This window comes from Galeopterus variegatus, unplaced genomic scaffold (genome assembly GCF_000696425.1).
Source record: "Galeopterus variegatus unplaced genomic scaffold, G_variegatus-3.0.2 Scaffold566, whole genome shotgun sequence".
In the NCBI taxonomy this organism is placed as follows: domain Eukaryota; kingdom Metazoa; phylum Chordata; class Mammalia; order Dermoptera; family Cynocephalidae; genus Galeopterus; species Galeopterus variegatus.
Genome location: NW_007726677.1, coordinates 501,219 through 519,291, shown reverse-complemented (window position 1 = coordinate 519,291; position 18,073 = coordinate 501,219). Strand labels below are relative to the sequence as shown.

At 39.5% G+C, this 18,073-nt stretch overlaps 1 protein-coding gene across 1 annotated transcript in view; it reads left to right on the top strand.

The window, feature by feature from the left end:
- Nucleotides 1–104: 104 nt before the first annotated feature.
- LMTK2 (lemur tyrosine kinase 2) overlaps nucleotides 105–18,073 on the top strand; it is an 87,375-nt gene continuing 69,406 nt past the window's right edge. The window contains exon 1 of the mRNA XM_008570062.1: nucleotides 105–228. Within this exon, the coding sequence (XP_008568284.1) occupies nucleotides 105–228 (124 nt within the window). The remainder of the gene's footprint in view (nucleotides 229–18,073) is intronic.

Genomic DNA, 18,073 nt, shown 5'->3' with positions numbered 1-18,073 from the left:
GGGCCTGCCGTGGGCGGCAGGCCTGGGGGAAGGGAGTGATTAGGGAGATTTATGCCGCACGGGCGTGAGATTTGGGAGGGAGGAGTGGGTGGCGGGGCGAGGCTATGCTGTTGGGGCTAGGGAAGGCAGCGAGCGAGGTGGCAGCGACCGACCGCTCCTTGGGTCGTCTGCGGTACCAGCTCTGGACCTGTTGCCTAAAGGTCCTCAGCTTCTCTCCCTTCGTGGCAGGTCTCCTTCCCTTTCCAGATGTCGCTTGCTTCTTGTGCACATTTTATAATAAGAACCGTGTTTTAGCCCGAATCATTCTTAAATGCAAATATTTTGGCAAGCTGTGAGGAGTTTCCTTTCTTCCCTGCAACTTGTTCTGAAGTTGTAAATTGATTTTAGACGGCTGTGCTTTTTATTCGGGATGAATCTCTGGGGACGAGAAGGAAACAACTATAAATATTTTTATTTTAGGAAGGCAGTGATTAGAGTAGCAGCCTTTGAATAACTATTGACAAACTGGCCTAAGGGTGATTGAAGTTTCTATTTTAACTACGTCAGTGTGATTTTCTTTTTTCTACCCATTTTCTCCATATCATTTTCATTTGGAGTTTATTTTCCTAAATAAAAACGTCAACCCAAGAAAGCATCCCTAGTTGGGTCATTATCTTTTAATGAAAAAAAACTAGGCTGACTTGCCATTATTGTTTGCTGCTTATCTTTGAAATGAGGAGAGATTGAAATTTCATAGATTGTTTTAGAGTTGGAGGAGACCTTAAACAGAATTTAGTCCAGTTTCTTCGTTTTGCAGTTGAAGATATTGGGGCTTAGGGGGTCAAGTGACCTATCTAAGGTGACACAGCTAAGTTGTAGGTGGAGCCACAAACCCAGGTCTTAGATTCCCCTAGTTGTGTAAATTTCCTACTTCGTTTCAAGTCTTGTAACTGTTTTGGAATACTCTTGAGGTCAAGAGTTATTTTAGAAATGATGTTAATTGGATACAGAATGTGGAAGTACTGTCTCCAGTAAAGACATTTTTTTCAAACAAATCTACAAATGAAAACTATATATAATTTCTTCCAGAACTACACCAGGTTATGTCATTTAGTGCCCTTTAGTTGAGTGTTAAATGTTATCATTGTACCATATAATGTAGCACTAAATTTCTGCCACTGCCTTATATCAGATATTTGTGAGATGAATTCTGTTTTCTGATCTGATACATAAGAAGAGTGAATGATGTTAGAAGTGTATATAGGTAACCCAGGGAAGAGTCACAGAAAATACCTGGGAAGTTGGGAAAGATTATATGGAAAGGTAGTGATGTTGATATTTACAGATACTGATAGTGAAATTGAAAATTAACACTGGAGTAGGATAGTGGATAAAGAGTATTTATGCAAGGGGATTCAAGAAGTTTCCAGATGACTTTGCACTTAATTGAATTTTTATATATTTTGAAAAAGAGATTCTGTACAGAAACCTATGGAAATGTAGTTGCCTATACACCTCTTACATGGTTTTTCTTCCATTGTTTTACTATTTTATCGAGGCATGAATTATAAAAAACTGAGTTTTGTTGGGGTGTTGTAGAACAAAGCAATTAGAAAAATTAATCCATAAATAGAAATATCAAATCTTAACATAAAGCAAAAGGAAATATTCGGTAATTTACAGCAACTTTTGCAGATTTTCCTTTCATATTCTGATCCTTGGAGGGTAGGTATATCATTAGATGTTTGGCAGATGAATAACACGTACCTAGAGTTAAATTCTGCAGTAAAGATGCACAAACGGGGATTTGGGGTTTGTCTTTCCAGCTAAAATAAATTATTAATCCTGGTAACTGAGATGGATTCTTTATCAAGATATATTAGACCAAGAAAAATAAAGAAACTTTTGTGCTAATCCTGATTAGTGAGTTCATTGGTTTAGAAAAAAGAACTCTTCCTGAACATATATGGCAGATAAAAGAGCAGTTGAACGTTGAAAACATAACTCAAGTATGGATGATATTGGGGCCTGTACTCCAGATGAAGACAGGGCTAGCCAGCCATTTTCAGATAAGCATAGACTCATTGCATAGGGTCTTTGGCCACCTTGGTCTTATTCTTTCTACTTAAAGTTTCCACCATTTAATGGTGCCTTGGAGGAAGCGTGTTTATCACAAGTAGGTTAAAAAAAATACTTGAATTTTATCTTTTGCCAGCCTATTTGCATGGGGAAAGAGATAAGGCAGTTAAGTAAAATTTAGCTTTTAAGTGAAAGTTCATTTATCCAAGGTGTCTTTGCCATCCAGAATCATTTCTAGGTTTGGAAGCAGAAAAATGTGTTTACTTATTCAGTCATAATAAAGCTATGTAAATATGTGGATTGGACTTGCCCATCCAAGGCATTTCTTGGTTGAAATTTATTTTGGGCCTCCTTATCGCTGTGGGATGCTTTTACATCCCCTCTCTAGGAGTCTCTTTTCCTGAGAATCTGTATTTCTGCAAGGTCCCTTGTTATATAGACTGAAACCTTGTTGGTCTTTAATAGGAAGCTTACATGAAGGGAGAAAGTCTGCTGTTTTCACACATAGTTACCAAACTAAGATTATAGTTCATTTCTTTTCTCCAGATCATAATTATCAGATCATTCTACTCTTAGAAAACATTTCTGTACCTTTTGTAAGATTCTGAGGATTCACATCAGAAATTGGGACTCCAGGGGCCGGCCCGGTGGCTCACTCGGGAGAGTGCGGTGCTGATAACACCAAGGCCCCGGGTTCGGATCCCATATACAGATGGCCGGTTCGCTCACTGGCTGAGCGTGGTGCTGACAACACCAAGTCAAGGGTTAAGATCCCCTTACCGGTCATCTTAAAAAAAAAAAAAAAAGAAATTGGGACTCCAAATAAAGATCTTGTATATGTGAAAGCATTCCTTTAAGGCCAGGCTTTCTTGTTAATATTAGGATAGTGGTTAGACAAGGAAGCCCGTTTCTATTGTTTTTCAGCATATTAGGTCACAGAGTACAGAGGAAGCTTTTAGCAGTTCCAGATAAAGGACCTCACGGAAATCTGTGAAGCCGGTGGGACTCGGCTATTGATTAAAGGCAGCTTGTGAAACCAGGGCTCTCCTTTTGTATTAAACAAACAGACTTGTATCTTGAAAAAGATTTTTAAAGTAGAGGAAGTGCTTTCTAAAGTGTGAATTTTTGTGTTGATTTTAACAGCTTCTGAGAATAAAAATTATTTTCAACAGGCTTTCCATGCAAATTATTTCAGGATTTATGACTGTAAGACTTGAAATTTGATTTAGGTTGGGATTGTTGTAATTGCTTTTACTTGTTGATATTTTGGGGTTAACTAAATATGCTCATTTGCACAGTAATAGGAAGTCTGTTCAACAGTTTGTTTTTTGTCTTGATGGCTGGCCGGTATAGGGATGCAAACTCTTGACCTTGGTGTTATAACACCACTAACCAACTGAGTTAACCAGCCAACCTGTTCAGCAATTTTGTAGCTGATCATCATTGAAGTTATCAAATCCCTGCAGTTTTGCTGATATCAATGTGCTGAGTGTGTGCAATTCTGATGAAATTTAGAGTCCTTGGACCCCCTCTGTCCCCTGTGGGCTGTGTCACTTAGATAACAGCTGTACATATAATAAAAAAGGCATTGTTGTGTAAATAAGGGATGTCCAGAGTTCTGAAACAATTAATGAGTCCTCAAAAAAGTCCTTGTAGATGGATATGTAAAAGCAATCCTATTTTTTAGTCTAGTTGAGAGTAATATTCATGAACCAATTATTGGAGGAACACTGTGTTATAGAAAGAACTTGGACTTTGGAGTTAGACCTGGATGTGAGGCCTTCCTCTGCCACTTCAGTAGCTTTAAGACCTTGGGCCAGTTATTTGACCTCTCTGGGCTTATTAGATCTCAATATTAGAAAGGATGATGATAATATCTACCTAAAGGGGTATAGGGACGGTGGAATCCTATCATGGTGGTGTGCCACGTCTGTTAGGTATTAGGAACTTGGCAATGTAAATTTCTTCAGTGCTTCAAATTTCTTTGTAGATTTGGTGGGTTATCATAGAGTTGACTAATTGTAGGTGGTATGGCCTTCAAAGAAGGAATTCAAAGTGGTAGCTGTTTTAACATGGAATGTCTAGAATTCACTCAATTTTAAAAATCTTTGTTACTCAAAATAACTTGCTATGTGATGGATGGCAATCCTTTAGCGAGAAATCTGGTTTAAGTATAATGTATAAGCTGGTATTGTTACTTCTTGAAATTCATAGCGTTGGGGAACTATGCTAGAAATTTTTAGGATGATCTGGATTAGTCCGCTTTTATGTAATAAACCTGTTTTTGAACTTCAAGATGATTAAAGCTCTTGCATGTGAACAGTTGCTGGTTTTAATTTTCTTAAAGGAGCCATGAGTACTGAGTTTCCTTGATCCTAAACATAGTTGTATATTGGCACAAAGCGTCCCTGAAGGCAGCAAGGTTAACCCCTGCTGTGGTAGAATATGCCCCAGGGCTGACGCTTCCCCTTATAAAATGTTGTTTGGGGAGATGAATGTGACTGACTTTTTTTTTCCCCCCCAAAAGATGACCGGTAAGGAGATCTTAACCCTTGACTTGGTGTTGTCAGCACCACACTCTCCCAAGTGAGCCACGGGCCAGCCCCCGTGACTGACTTTTTTTCTTTCTCTCTTTTTTAAAATCATGTACTCTTGCAGTCTACTAGCTATCCTTTACTCTTTAAAATAATTTTATTTACTACTCAGACATAAGGAAAGGAATATTATAGAAGGGAGAAGCTGGACAAACCTTCCTGGTCTAGAACAGACTGCTACATCTAGGGTTCTTTTTAGATTCGGTTCTTAACTTTTCCTTGAATCTTCTTATGTGTTGTAAGAGAAAGCTAGGGAAATATGGTAAAATCGTTGTGTCGGTCAGGCAAAATATTGGAGTGATGTATTTTTAAATTGTAGCAAGTGACTAATTTGGAACCATGCCTTGGCATTACAGTTATTTGCCACAAAGAACAGGCATATTAGAAAAATTACCTCCGTGTTTTTAAAAAGTTTTTTTGCAAAGGTTAGCACAGTGCAGTGGTTCCAAATCTCATTTGATTTTATTGTGATTCAAGTGGGAAAGGTGAGAACTGTTGATGGCAAATGTCTCAGGTTGATGCCTGAAACCACAAGTGGTAAGTGCCTTTCATTCTCCCTGCCCATCTTGGTCTTGGCCATTTCTCCTCCCCCAGCTACAAAAGAGTGACTTTGTATTCCTCTGCCCTCCTGGGGCTTTAGGGAGGTGGTAAACCTTATATTTTCTTTTTGACAGTTTGGCATAGAGTGACTTTGTATTCCTCTGCCCTCCTGGGGCTTTAGGGAGGTGGTAAACCTTATATTTTTTTGACAGTTTGGCAGCATATTTTGCATTTTACTATATAATATGTGTTTGTTTTAATATTTTAAAAGGCTTGAGTTACCATCAAGTCAGATAGATGTACCAGGACCATGTGCTGTGGCTAAAGTAGCCCCTGGCTCCCTGCATCTGACCCCAGTTTGGTCAAGGGTGGTTGTTGCATCTAGATGTCTGTGGTAGTGCATGTTGTTCCTGCCTCCACTCTACCTTCCATGGCACTTTTTTAAGAACCAAATTGATCTGCTTATAGTTTGCAAAATAGTGTTTGCAAATTCCCATCTTCAGGCTTTCCATATATTCTCCTGTTTGCAATTGTCTGCCTCTCTCTTCTTTTTTCACTGCTTGCAGAATCAGCTTCCCTATTGAGGCCTTAGTCCTGGCCCAACCCTTAGAGATTCCTACCCCTAATGAATTCAAGAGTGTGTACCTGTGGAATAAGATGTTGTGTGAGGTGCCAAATGAACACACTGGAACTCATGCTTTTATTTATTTTCACTTCATCCTTTTAAAATGTCGACTTATGTGAATTTTTAAGGTATAGAATATATTGGTACACTTGCTTTTATGGTTTATGAATATATAAATTTTCATGAAGTGGAAGGATTGTAAAGAAAATTTACTGATAGGCTGTGCAATCAAAAAAGGTTTGGATTCATTTGTACCAGTCTACTATTTGCACTTAGCAAATACCACTTCAAATTGTTAAGTCCCGTCTCTTCACTTGGGTTGCAAGGGCCATGCCTTATATCCTTAGTATTTCTAATGTTTGCGTGGTATGTCACAGGTTGTAGATGCCCACTCAGAGTTTAAGTAGGGATGATGAAGGTGATACCATAAAACTAAGTTCACTCAAAACAGTATCCAGATTGTGTGTATGTTAATAGGAGAGGGCATAAGCTAGAGTCTCTCATTGTCCTGTGGACTTTCCTTTCCATCCAGCTACATACAGTCATTTACCTGGAATGGGGTCATTTATAGTTTTGGGGGGTTTTTAAAGATAAACTTTTCCTTTTAGAACAATTTTAGATTTATGGAAAAGTTGCAAAGATAATACAGAGTTTCTATATATTTCTTACAAGTTTTCCCTGTTGTTAACATCTTTCATTAGTGTGGTACATTTGTCACAACTAAGGAACCAGTAATAATACGTTATTAAGTAAAGTCCATACTTCATTCAGATTTCTTTAGTATTTCTCTAATGTCCTTTTTCTCTTCCAGAATACCACATTAAATTTAGTTGTCATGTCTCCTTAGGCTCTTCCAATCTGTTCCTTGTTTTTGATGACCTTGACAGTTTTGAGGAGTATTGGTCAGGTATTTTGTAGAATGCCCCTCAGCTGGGGTTTGTCTGATGTTTTTCTCATGATTAGAAGGTTTGGGGGAGAAAGATCAGAGTTAAAGTGCATTCTCATCACATTATATCAAGGGTACATGCTTTCAACATGACATGCCATTCGATCACCTGGCTGAGGTAGTGTTTGTTAGCTTCCTTCGCTGTAAAGTTCAATTTTTCTGAACTGTAAAGTATGTATGCATGGTCCACACTTAGAGGTGGTAAGTTATGCCCCACCTCTTTGAGGGGGAATGTAGCTATAGAAATTATTTGTAGTTCTTCTGTATGGGAGATTTGACTATTCTCACCATTTATTTCTTTATTCAAGCACTTATTTATATCAGTATGGACACATGGATATTTATTTTGTACTTTGGGTTATGATTTAATACTATGTTATTTATTTTGTTGCTGATATTGTACCAGCTTTGGCCATTGAGAGCTCTTTCCATTGGCTCTCATGTGTCACAATGACATATCCCCACTTTTTTTTTTTTTTTTAAAGCACTTCCTTACTTTCTGGCATTATAAGAATCTACAGGCTCATCTTGTGTATTCCTTGCCTCAATTCTAGAATCAGCCATTTCTACAGTGAGCCCTGGTTCCTTTCATTGGAGAAAGATATTAGAAAACAAGATATGGGGCTAGATGTCTCATTGCTCCTGAGACATTTATAATAGAGTTGGATTTTCTACTACTTACTCCTAATCCTTGGTGTTGGAGAGAGGGAGGGAAGAGCGATTAACTATTAAATACCAACAGAAATATTCTAAACATCATATCTGTGGTACTAAATGCATTATAATAATATTGGTGGAATCTTATTTTTCTTTTTAGAACAATAGGTATTTGAAAGATAGATTTAATTTACCCTCACTAAGAGCAGCCTTATTTCTCAGAATATGAGGGAAACCTCTTTGGCTTAAGAATTTAGTTAGAGAGGATTGTTAATTGGAAGAGAGCATTGGAAATTGTTGAAAGGGATTGTGGGCAATTCCTTTAAGTGGTAAAAATTCAGGTAAAATTTCCAGAGAGCACTGGGCTGTAGACTTGTTTGATCTGTTTACAGAGCTTTTCTTTCCTCTTTTTTATTATGGAAAATTTCAAACATCCACAAAAATAAATAGTACAGTGAACCCTCATGTCCCCATCACCCAATATCAACAATCTTTAAATTTATGGTCAATATCGTTTCCCTTTTACCCTTCCCACTGCCCTGGGTCCTATTGTTTATTTTATTTTTTTATTTTATCATTACACAGTGTAAACATTTTTTGTGGCCCTTTACAATTTCTTCCTGCCCCCCCACCACCCACCTCTGTTGTCCTCAGCTCCATTCTCTCCTTTTGAGAGTTCAGGGCATTACTGTGATTGTTGTATCTTTCTTTCTTCTTTCTTTCTTTTTTTTTTTTTTTGTTTCAGCTCCCACTTATGAGTGAGGACATGCAGTATTTCTCTATCAGTGCCTGGTATATTTCGCTGAACTTGATTTTCTCCTAGTTCACCCACGTTGCTGCAAATGGCAGAATTTCCTTCCTTTTTATGGCAAAGTAGTATTCCATTGTGTATATATACCACATTTTCCTTATCCAGTCATCTGTCGATGGATTCGGTTGGTTCCAACTCTTAGCTATTGTAAATAGAGTTGCACTAAACATGGGAGTGCAGGTATTCTCTCGATAGGATGATTTCCATTCCTTTGGATATACACCCAGCAGCGGGATAGCTGGATCATGTGGCAGTTCTATCTGTAGTTGTTTGAGGAAACCCCATCATATAGTTTTCCATAACAGTTGCGTTAATTTACAGTCCCACCAACAGTGTAGGAGGGTTCCCCTTTCTCCACATCCTCACCAGCATTTGCTATTCTCTTTTGATACTAGCAAGTCTAACTGGCATGAGATGATATCTCAGTGTGGTTTTGATCTGGGTCCTATTATTTTGGTGTAAATCCCAGTCATGTATCAGTTCAGTTGAAAATACTTCAGAAAAAAGTAAGGATGTTTTTATAAAACAGGATTGCTTTCATCAAGATCACTCTAGAATATTTGTAGAAATGTGGGTTTTTGGCCCCAAACTAACCAACTGAATCAGAATTCTTAGGGTTGGCCTGGAAATCTGCATTTATAATACTTCTTTTGATTATTTCTCTCTGTTAAAAATCTACTTCAAGAATCTCTTTTTTTCCTGTTTTTGCTATACTGAGCAGGATACTTGAGTTTGACATGCTATAATTGCAACCTTTAATTATAGGAAGTACATCTCTAAGGCATATTGGAGTTAGAAGATAAAGGAGGATGAGTTTGCAATCATTTTGCACATTTAAAATATCTATTTTAACCAACTAGTAATTGTAACGTTTTGCAGTTTCAGCTTTTTATTGCAGAACTTAAGGGTTGTGATCTATTGGTTGCTGCTCAGATGAGCCGCTAAATTTGTTTAAATAATTTTTCACATTGCAAATTCTTCCCGAGAACCCTCAATAAATTAAACTTGTGCTCCTTTCAAGAGAAAAAAATTCCTCTCCCTGTTCCTACCTGGCAGTTTTCCTCTGCAGAATGGTTTATATAGGCGGCAACTGTTACTTTCCAAGGATACAGCCTGTCGGTTACTGTGCAGAGCCCCACTTGACTCTTACTTCAGACTATTATTAAAATGCAACACGCAGACACTGATTGCTAGTAAGGCACTGAAAAATAACAAACTTTCCAAAATAGTCCCCTGGGAACACTCTACTAGCTGACTACTGCAGTAGTACAATCAGAAATCTGTAATTTAACTTAGTTTTCTTTAAGGAAAAAAATGAACTTTAATAAAAAAGATCTGACCACCAATATTAACTTGTTAGACACTTCATAGACTCAGAACATTTTGTAATTATAAATCCTTGTCTGTGGAATTTCAGAGCCAAAATGCCAGTTTATAGATGGAAGGGACAGTGGCCCAGAAAATTTAGGTAGCATGTTTAATTCCATACTGCCAGTTAGTGGTAAATGTAATTGTAGAATGAGGGATCCTAACAACCAGTCCACCCTGTTGACCAAGGTGAACTGCCTCATGCTGTTAAGAACTCTCTTGTTGCACACGTGCACCACCCACAGAGACTAACATCAACCACTTATCCTCTGGATGTTTATTTCTATTTACTACCTGAAAGTACGGAGGTGGAATTTTAAACTATTTGTCATTAAATTTATTCTCAAAATACTAAAGAAAATTCTGTATTGAAAATTAGGGAACAGAAATGCTTACTTCCATAATTATGCTCAAAACCACATTCATATTTTTTTTAAAGTTTGTAAGAGCAACCATTTAGTTTCCACCTATGAAAGGAAGTTGCACTATTAAACTAAAGGTTATAGAAGTATTTCTGACATTTAAGAAATTAATCATAAACCTGTAAACATTCATTTGTAAACATGGAAAATACTTTAAACACCACTGCTTTGTATGCTTTTGTGGAGATCTGGACCCTTTTAAGAATCTGATGACTGCTGTAGATCCCAGGAATAATGCTTATTAGCAGTATTTTGTATATCCTGAATCACAGACAGGTATTTTAAAAAGAATGTGGAGTAGCAGACAAATGTCATTTTTCTCCTTTCTCTCAGCTCTTTAAGACAAACTTTTTTTTTCTTTTTTTCTGGCAGCTGGCCCGTATGGGGATCCAAACCAGTGACACTGGTGTTGTAAGGCTGTGCTCTAACCATCTGGTACGGGGATCTGAACCCTTGAACACCACACTGTAACCAACTGAGCTTAGTGGCCAGCCCTTGACAAACTTCTTTTTTTGTCCTTTTTGAGACCGGCCACACCGCGCTCAGCCAGTGAGCGCTGTGAGCACACTGGTCTTCCCTATATAGGATCCTAATCCGCGGTGGCCCACACCGCGCTCAGCCAGTGAGCGCTGTGAGCACACTGGTCATCCCTATATAGGATCCGAATCCGCGGTGGTAGCGCTGCTGCACTCTCAGCGCCGCAGTCTCCCTAGTGCTCCACAGGCTCGGCCCTCGACAAACTTCTTGATCTGTGCCCTTCATCCTGTCCTTTCTCAGTTCTGGCTTCCTTCTCAGGCTTGGTCAGCTGTAGTAGGCCTCTCTCTCACCTTCCATGTTTTCTGCTGGACCTTTTCTCTCCCTGGATATAATATAACAATCGCATGTACATATATTTTCCATATAGCTTCATTCTGTTTTTGAATAACTTTCTTAGTATGCATTATCAGGAAGAGTTTTTTTTTTTTAAGTGAGTCATTTTCATGGTTTTTTCGCTGCTAATTGCCATATTTCTTTCCACAACACCTTTTAAAACGCTTTCCTCCTGCCTTCCATGACAGCGCATGTTCCTGTTGCCCCTGTAACATTTGTCTTTCCTGTTTCCTATTCAGCTGGTTCTTTGTCCCATCCCTTGAATGTTGTTTTCTGTCTCCTTGGTCCTCTTTTTTTCCCCCTTTCCCCCTGTCCTTTTTAAAAATCTTATTTTGTAAATTTTAATATTTGTGAAAAATGCATGAAAATAATTTTAGAAGTTAAATAGTTTACCAAGGCTTATACTGTAATAAAAACAGCGAGCCCCTGTCCCTTCTCACCTCCCCATCCTTACTCTCTGTTCCACAAAGGCAACGTCCTGCAGCTGTTCTAGCCATATTGCTAGATAACATGTTTGTACCACTGTTTGTTGGTTTAATTAGATATTGCCTTCCTACTAGGGAAGAAGAGAGTTCATATATTCACACGCATATGTGCACACACTCTTCCCCTTCTCAACAATTATTTAAACTTTTTGGTTAAATCACTATTTATTTATATTTTTATGACTAAATATTATTCACAGCTGACCCTATAGTGTTTATGATTATTAAATTTCTTATTTTTTGTTTTCCCTGGACTTGCCCTTTGCTATCGTTTTTTAGTTTTTAATGTACACATCATTTATTCATCCTGTGCTCCTCTCAGTATGTTTGGCTGGTGTGTTCTGGAGTCCTCTGCACCCTGTTCCAGTCTTGGAATGATTGCTCTCTGGCTGCCTTCCAGTGTTCTATTGAGAGGTCTGAGGCCATCTGATTTCCTTTCCTGTGTAGCCTCTTTTAACTCCTCCTTGGAAGCTTTTGAGACTGTCTATCTCCATATTCTGAAAAGTTGTAAAGCTTTGCCTTGGTATGGGTCTTTTTCCATTCATTAACATGGACACTCAGTGGACCCTTTGAATCTTTTTTTTTTTTTTCCTTTTTGTATTTTTTCGTGACCGGTAACGGGATCGCAACCCTCTGTGTCGCACCCGTACCGCGACCGGCAACGGGATCGCAACCCTCGGTGTCGCGCCCATACCGCGACCGGCAACGGGATCGCAACCCTCGGTGTTGCAACCCTCAGTGTCGCGCCCTTTGGTGTCACAACGGGATCGCAACCCTCGGTGTCGCGCCCATACCGCGACCGGCAACGGGATCGCAACCCTCGGTGTTGCAACCCTCGGTGTCGTGCCCTCACCGTGTTCAACCAGTGAGCAGACCGGTCTCTATATGGGATCTGAACCCTCGGCGGGAGTGCTGCCGCACTCTACCGAGTGCGCCACCAGGCCGGCCCGACCCTTTGAATCTTGAAAGTCATGTGCTTTAGTTCTGGAAAATTTTCACACATACACACACACGTATATATTTGCACATTTTTTTTTGCAGGGGGAGAATTACCTCCTCTTCCTTTCTTTGTACTTTCCTCTAAAACTTCTATCAGTTGAATGTTGAATTTCCTGGAATGAGCTTCTACTTCTGTTGATCTTTTTGTCTCTTTGCTCTACTATGTGCGAGCCTTTATTTTTTCTGTTACATTAGATTTCCAGGAGCTCCTCGCCCCTCCACTTTTAAAATAATATCTTCTCATGAGTGTAGTATCTCCTCTTGTGTCTGAAAATATTAATTATAGTTGCTTTAGTTTGGGGTTTTCGTTTGTTTCTTTACTGCTGCACTGTCTGTTTCCTTCAAATTCCTGCTTGTCTGTTTGTGTTGATCACTGTCTTTTATGTGAGGTTTTCTCAAATGTCAGGTGATCATGAATTTACTCTTAAATTCATGTTTAAGAGTAAGGGATTAAAAACTGGTTGGAGGTGTCCTTGACCCTTTTCCCTCATACTCCACCTCCTGTCTGCCAACAAATTCGGGCACTGCCCACTCTTGCTCCAGCACTGTCATGGAGTGGTAAGAGCGTGCACCCTGAGCGTCTCCACATAGTGGCTGTGACCTTAGATAAGCTATTTTGCCTCTCCAGTGCTAGTTTTCTTCATTTTAAAATGGGGCTAATAATAGTATGCACCTCAAAGGGTTGTTGTGGGATTGCATGAGTTTAGAATAGTGCCTGGCACATCGTAAGCACATTTAATTTTTAGCTATTTTTATAACCGCCCCCCTTCCTCCACCCCTGGACCAAATCACCATCATTACTTGCATCAATTATTGTAATATCAAAATGTGTTCCCTGATCATTCCATATAAAATAACATTTTCCCCTGTCCCTTGCTTTATTCTTGCATATTACTTCTCACTATCTGAGCTACCATATATTTATTTATTTGCTTATTATCTGTCTTTCTGCACGAGAATGTAAGCTTGAGTGTGGGGAGTTTGTTTTTTCACATCTGTATTCCCAGAACCTATAGCAGTGCCTATCCTGTAACACATGCTTGGTAAATGTTTGTTGAGTGAATGAATGAATGAATGCATTGGATGGGGCTTGTTGACTGGTGGGCTTCATAATAAGCTGAGTGGGCAGCCATTTCCATAAAAGACACCCTGCTCCCTTGGTCCTCTGAAGTATCTGTAGGTCTTTTATCTTGGGCTGGACACCTGAGTATCTGGAAGCACCTAATCATATCGGATTAAGTTGTCTTTGGGTTTATTTTTCTTTATGATATAAAGACATATCAATTGGAGCATTATCAAATAGGAAATCCTAGGTGATCTTGCCTTTATATGCTGTAGAACCTTGTCAAGCTCAGTGTTGTAAGCAGTTTCTATCTTAGTTATGAAGATAGTACTTAAAAAATAAAACTTTATTGTGGAGAATCTAGAACATACACAGCAGTAGACAGAAGAGTATAATGAATTCTTTTTACCTGTCCCCCAGTCCCAACCATCCCTTATGGCCAGTTCTGCTGCACTCATACCACAATCTACTTCCTCTCAGAAGAGAGAACTTTTAAGGACACATTGCCTAAGAATATGTTTCAATTATTTTAGCAAGACCTTGAGCTAGACCTTAGGAAACTAGAAGGCTTCTGAGGACTTAGACTCTATAAAGGTGTCATAGGTAATTTTTTAAAAAAGTGTGGTTGGGAGGAGACATGTTTTTCTAGGATATTTAGGGTCTGCCCTACTGAGGAAGTAAGGAGCATACATTTAAGGCATCTCTTCTGTCCTTTTGCCTGTATTGTGCAGAAGTTATATTGATTGGTTTAAGTGTTGTGAATCTAATACTGCCATTGATTAACCTCCACATTTCTACAGATTTTAATGGGGAGTTGTGTGGAAAAACAGTATTCTCTTCAGGTATTAGTGGTACACTGAAGTGACCAGTTGTCGGGGAAGAAGCCCTGGGAAACTGGCTGTAAGTTTCTACTTCTGGAACTAGATGCTTCTTGTTTCTGAGCTGTCTTCATGGACTGTAGGAAGGTTTTGATTCAAAGCTGTTACAAGCATTTAAGCACTGTGGATTACTCTGCAACTCAACTATGCCATCAACTTAATTAAGCTTCTAATTCACAAAATACCCATCCCATCATTTTCTTGAGGTGTGGGAGCATGGCAGTCTGACAGGAGTCATCCAAGCCTGACATTCTTTCAGCCAAACTGTGCTGCCTTAGATTAGCTCTTCTGTAGAAGTCTCCATCCTAGTTAGTGCTTTTAAAATTGGAATGAAGTGACCCTTTGATAAAGATTTTAATGGAATAGGCTGAGAGAAACCAGCAACTTTGTATATAATGATCTCATTCACAGGTATTCGGTCAGCACTCAAATTATATAACCTTCTGTAAGTGTGAGAGAGCAGTACGGTTGGCTGACCTTGAAAATCACTTCTGAACAAGAGGAACACTTCACTGATTAACACACAGTGCTATTTGTTTTTCTAGGCTGTTGATATTCTGGCTTAGGGGTCTTTGTGGAATCTCTGATTCACTGACTAGATCATCAGTGCACTGTTTACTGTTCTGCGGGGTTGAGTATATTTAGTGCTATGCTTCATTTCCCCTTTCCTTTCTAATATTAGAATACATTAGCGAGATTCTAGATTATTTAATGTTATTACAAATAGATGTATTGTTATATTAAGAGGCAAAGGAAACATTTAGTGACTGAAGACTGTGTACAGGAAACCTTTGTGATAGATGGGTTTGTGATTTTTTTTTTCCTGTTCTTTTTTGGCAGCTGGCCAGTGTGGGGATCCGAACCCCTCACCTTGGTGTGGGTTTGTGATTTTGAAGTGTTAAATAAAAATGTGTGATCTGCAATGCTTGTTCACGTTTTTCGTTTAAGTAGTGTGGTGATGATTCATTTTACTAAGTCTCTGGGAGGCAAAGCCATTTGTCTGGGTGTTGGAAGAGGGAGATGGATTTATTGGTTCTAACCTGCTTAAAAAAAAAAAAAGCCAAAACTTATAGAGGTGGACTTTGTGTCAGGACCAGCTTGCTAGTCCTTAGCTTCCCTCAGTTCTACCGAGTTTCCTTTGTCTAGTCAGCCCAGTATCTACCAGTTTTAATTCTCAGGTAGGAACCTAATTCTCTCATGCAAATTTCCCCAGGTGAGAGGGGCTGGGAAGACAGAAAACAGATGAGTTGTACAAATACCTGGCACTCTCTTGACACTCACTGTAATGGTCAGACAGTTCTTTTCCCTTCCCAAACTACTGTGTCCTGGGAAGACTGAGAGGAAAACAGTATATTCTCATTCCTGGTGCTGTCAAGATTGGATCCCCTACCAGTGGGGATAGAATTCTCAAATTAATAAATTACACAGTATTATGGGCTGAGTTGTCTCATCCTCCCTCCCCCCAGTACCCGTACCTCAGAGTGTGACTGCATTTGGAGATAGGGCCTTTAAAGAAGTGAATAAGTTAAAATGAAGTCATAAGGATGGTCCTAGTCTACTCTGACTGGTAGAGTCAGAGAAAAAGGGGAAATTTGGATACATGAAAAGATACCAGGGATACCTGTGCATACAGGGGAAAGACCATGTGAGGATACAGTGAGAAGGTGGTCGTTTTCAAGCCAAGAAGAGAAGCTTCAGAAGAAACCAACCCTGCTGGCACCTTGATCTTGAACTTCTAGCCTCTGAAACTGGATACATGAAAAGATACCAGGGATACCTGTGCATACAGGGGAAAGACCATGTGAGGATACGGTGAGAAGGTGGTCGTTTTCAAGCCAAGAAGAGAAGCTTCAGAAGAAACCAACCCTGCTGGCACCTTGATCTTGAACTTCTAGCCTCTGAAACTGAGAAAAGAAATTACTGTTGTTTAAGCCACCCAGTCGGTGGTATATGGTTTTGGCAGCCATATCAGACTAAAACAGATTTAGAGTCATGTCTTAGAAGGCATCAATTAAGATTCCTTTTTTATAACAAATGTCAGAGTGGAGGCCCAAGCTTGGATCAGCAGAGGAGCCTGCTCATGCGCTGGGCTTTCCTCTAAGTTCAGCACCTCCTGGGGCTCTTGTGGAGAAGAGGGTGCCTTTGTGTTCTTCCTTTGCTAACTGCTCTGACGGCTTCCAGTTAAGTGAGGCTATGAGGAGATCATGTTGTGTGTGGATAAATACCTGTTATATAAAATGGGGGAAATCCACTCTAAGAAAATGTATTTTTTAAAGAAAATAGTGATGGTGCTAAACAGGAATTGCAAAATGGGTAGATAATGCTTGTGGGAGTTCTTGGAGACCTGGGGAATAAGTGATTAACCACCCCAATACAGTGTACATTAATAATGGAAAATCCTTGCCATATAACAGCACAAAATTATTGAAGGAATGCTACTTTTATAATCTTATTTGTTTGACTATGAAAACAAGTTTGTTCTGTTAACCAGTAGATTAGTTATAGGTTTCTCTCTCTGTGTCTCTGGTTTTTTGCGCAACATTCTCTAGCTTGCTCAACTTCCCTCCTTTGCTCCTGCCCTTCAGTTGCCACCTCACTTTTTTCTCTCTTTCCTTCCTCCTTAACCTCCCACCCCCAATTTCTAACTGAATGGCAGGCAGTGGGCTGGGCTCTGGGGGGTTACTGGTGGGGGTGTCAATTGTAGAGTTTCCCGGTAAGGGAGAATATAAGACTGAAGTGACAGAAGATGTGTCTGGAAGGACTGAAAGATGGTCACTGTAGCTCACAGTAGAATTAAGGAAAAGTGAAGAGAGTCAAGGTTGGAGAGGTACACGATGATGTACCAGATGATCAAGAACACTATAAGCCTTGTTAAGGAGTTTGGACATAAGGCTATAAAGATGGTGGGAAGCCCATGGTACAGAATTTAAGAAATATAAAAGGATTTAGCACCTCCCACAGTTGTCCCTCAGTCACCCTGTTTCCTTCCCTGTAGGTTGCCACTGTTGCCAAATACACGTTGTTCTCTACCTTGTCCATCTTTTTTTTTTACTTGTTTTAGTTAAACATATATTCTAGAGATGGGTTGAATTGTGTCTCCCCACAATTCATATGTGTTAAATCTTAACCCCCAGTACCTCAGAATGTGACCTTATTTGAAGAGAAGGTCTTTACAGAGGTGATCAAGTTAAAATGAGGCCATTAGAGTGGACCCTAATCCAGTATGACTGGTGTCCTTATAAAAAAGGGAAAATTTGGACACATACATGGAGGGAAGAGGATATGAAGAGACATCAGGAAAAGACGACCATCTTCCAGAAGCAAGGAGAGAGGCCTAGAACAAGTCCTTCTGTCACAGCCCTCAGAAGGAACCAACCCTGCCAACATCTTGATCTTGGACTTGTAGCCTCCAAAGCTGTGAGTTAATACACTTTGATTGTTTATACCCAGTTCGTGATATTTTGTTATGGCAGCCCTAGCAAACTAATACAGTATCAAGAGTAGGCAAGAATATAGATTGTAAATTGTTCTACTGTTTTTCTATTTAAACTTTTTATCTAATGGATGAGAAAAGTGATTTATTTAGTAAGTGGAAAACTTCAAACATATGCAGAACTAGACAAATACTTACAACGATTTCCCACACACTTTTCACCCAGCTTGAATAATCAACAGCTTCTGGCCTATCTTTCTTCATACTACCCCCCCCCCCCCCCCCCCCCCCCCCCCCCCCCCCCCCCCCCCCCCCCCCCCCCCC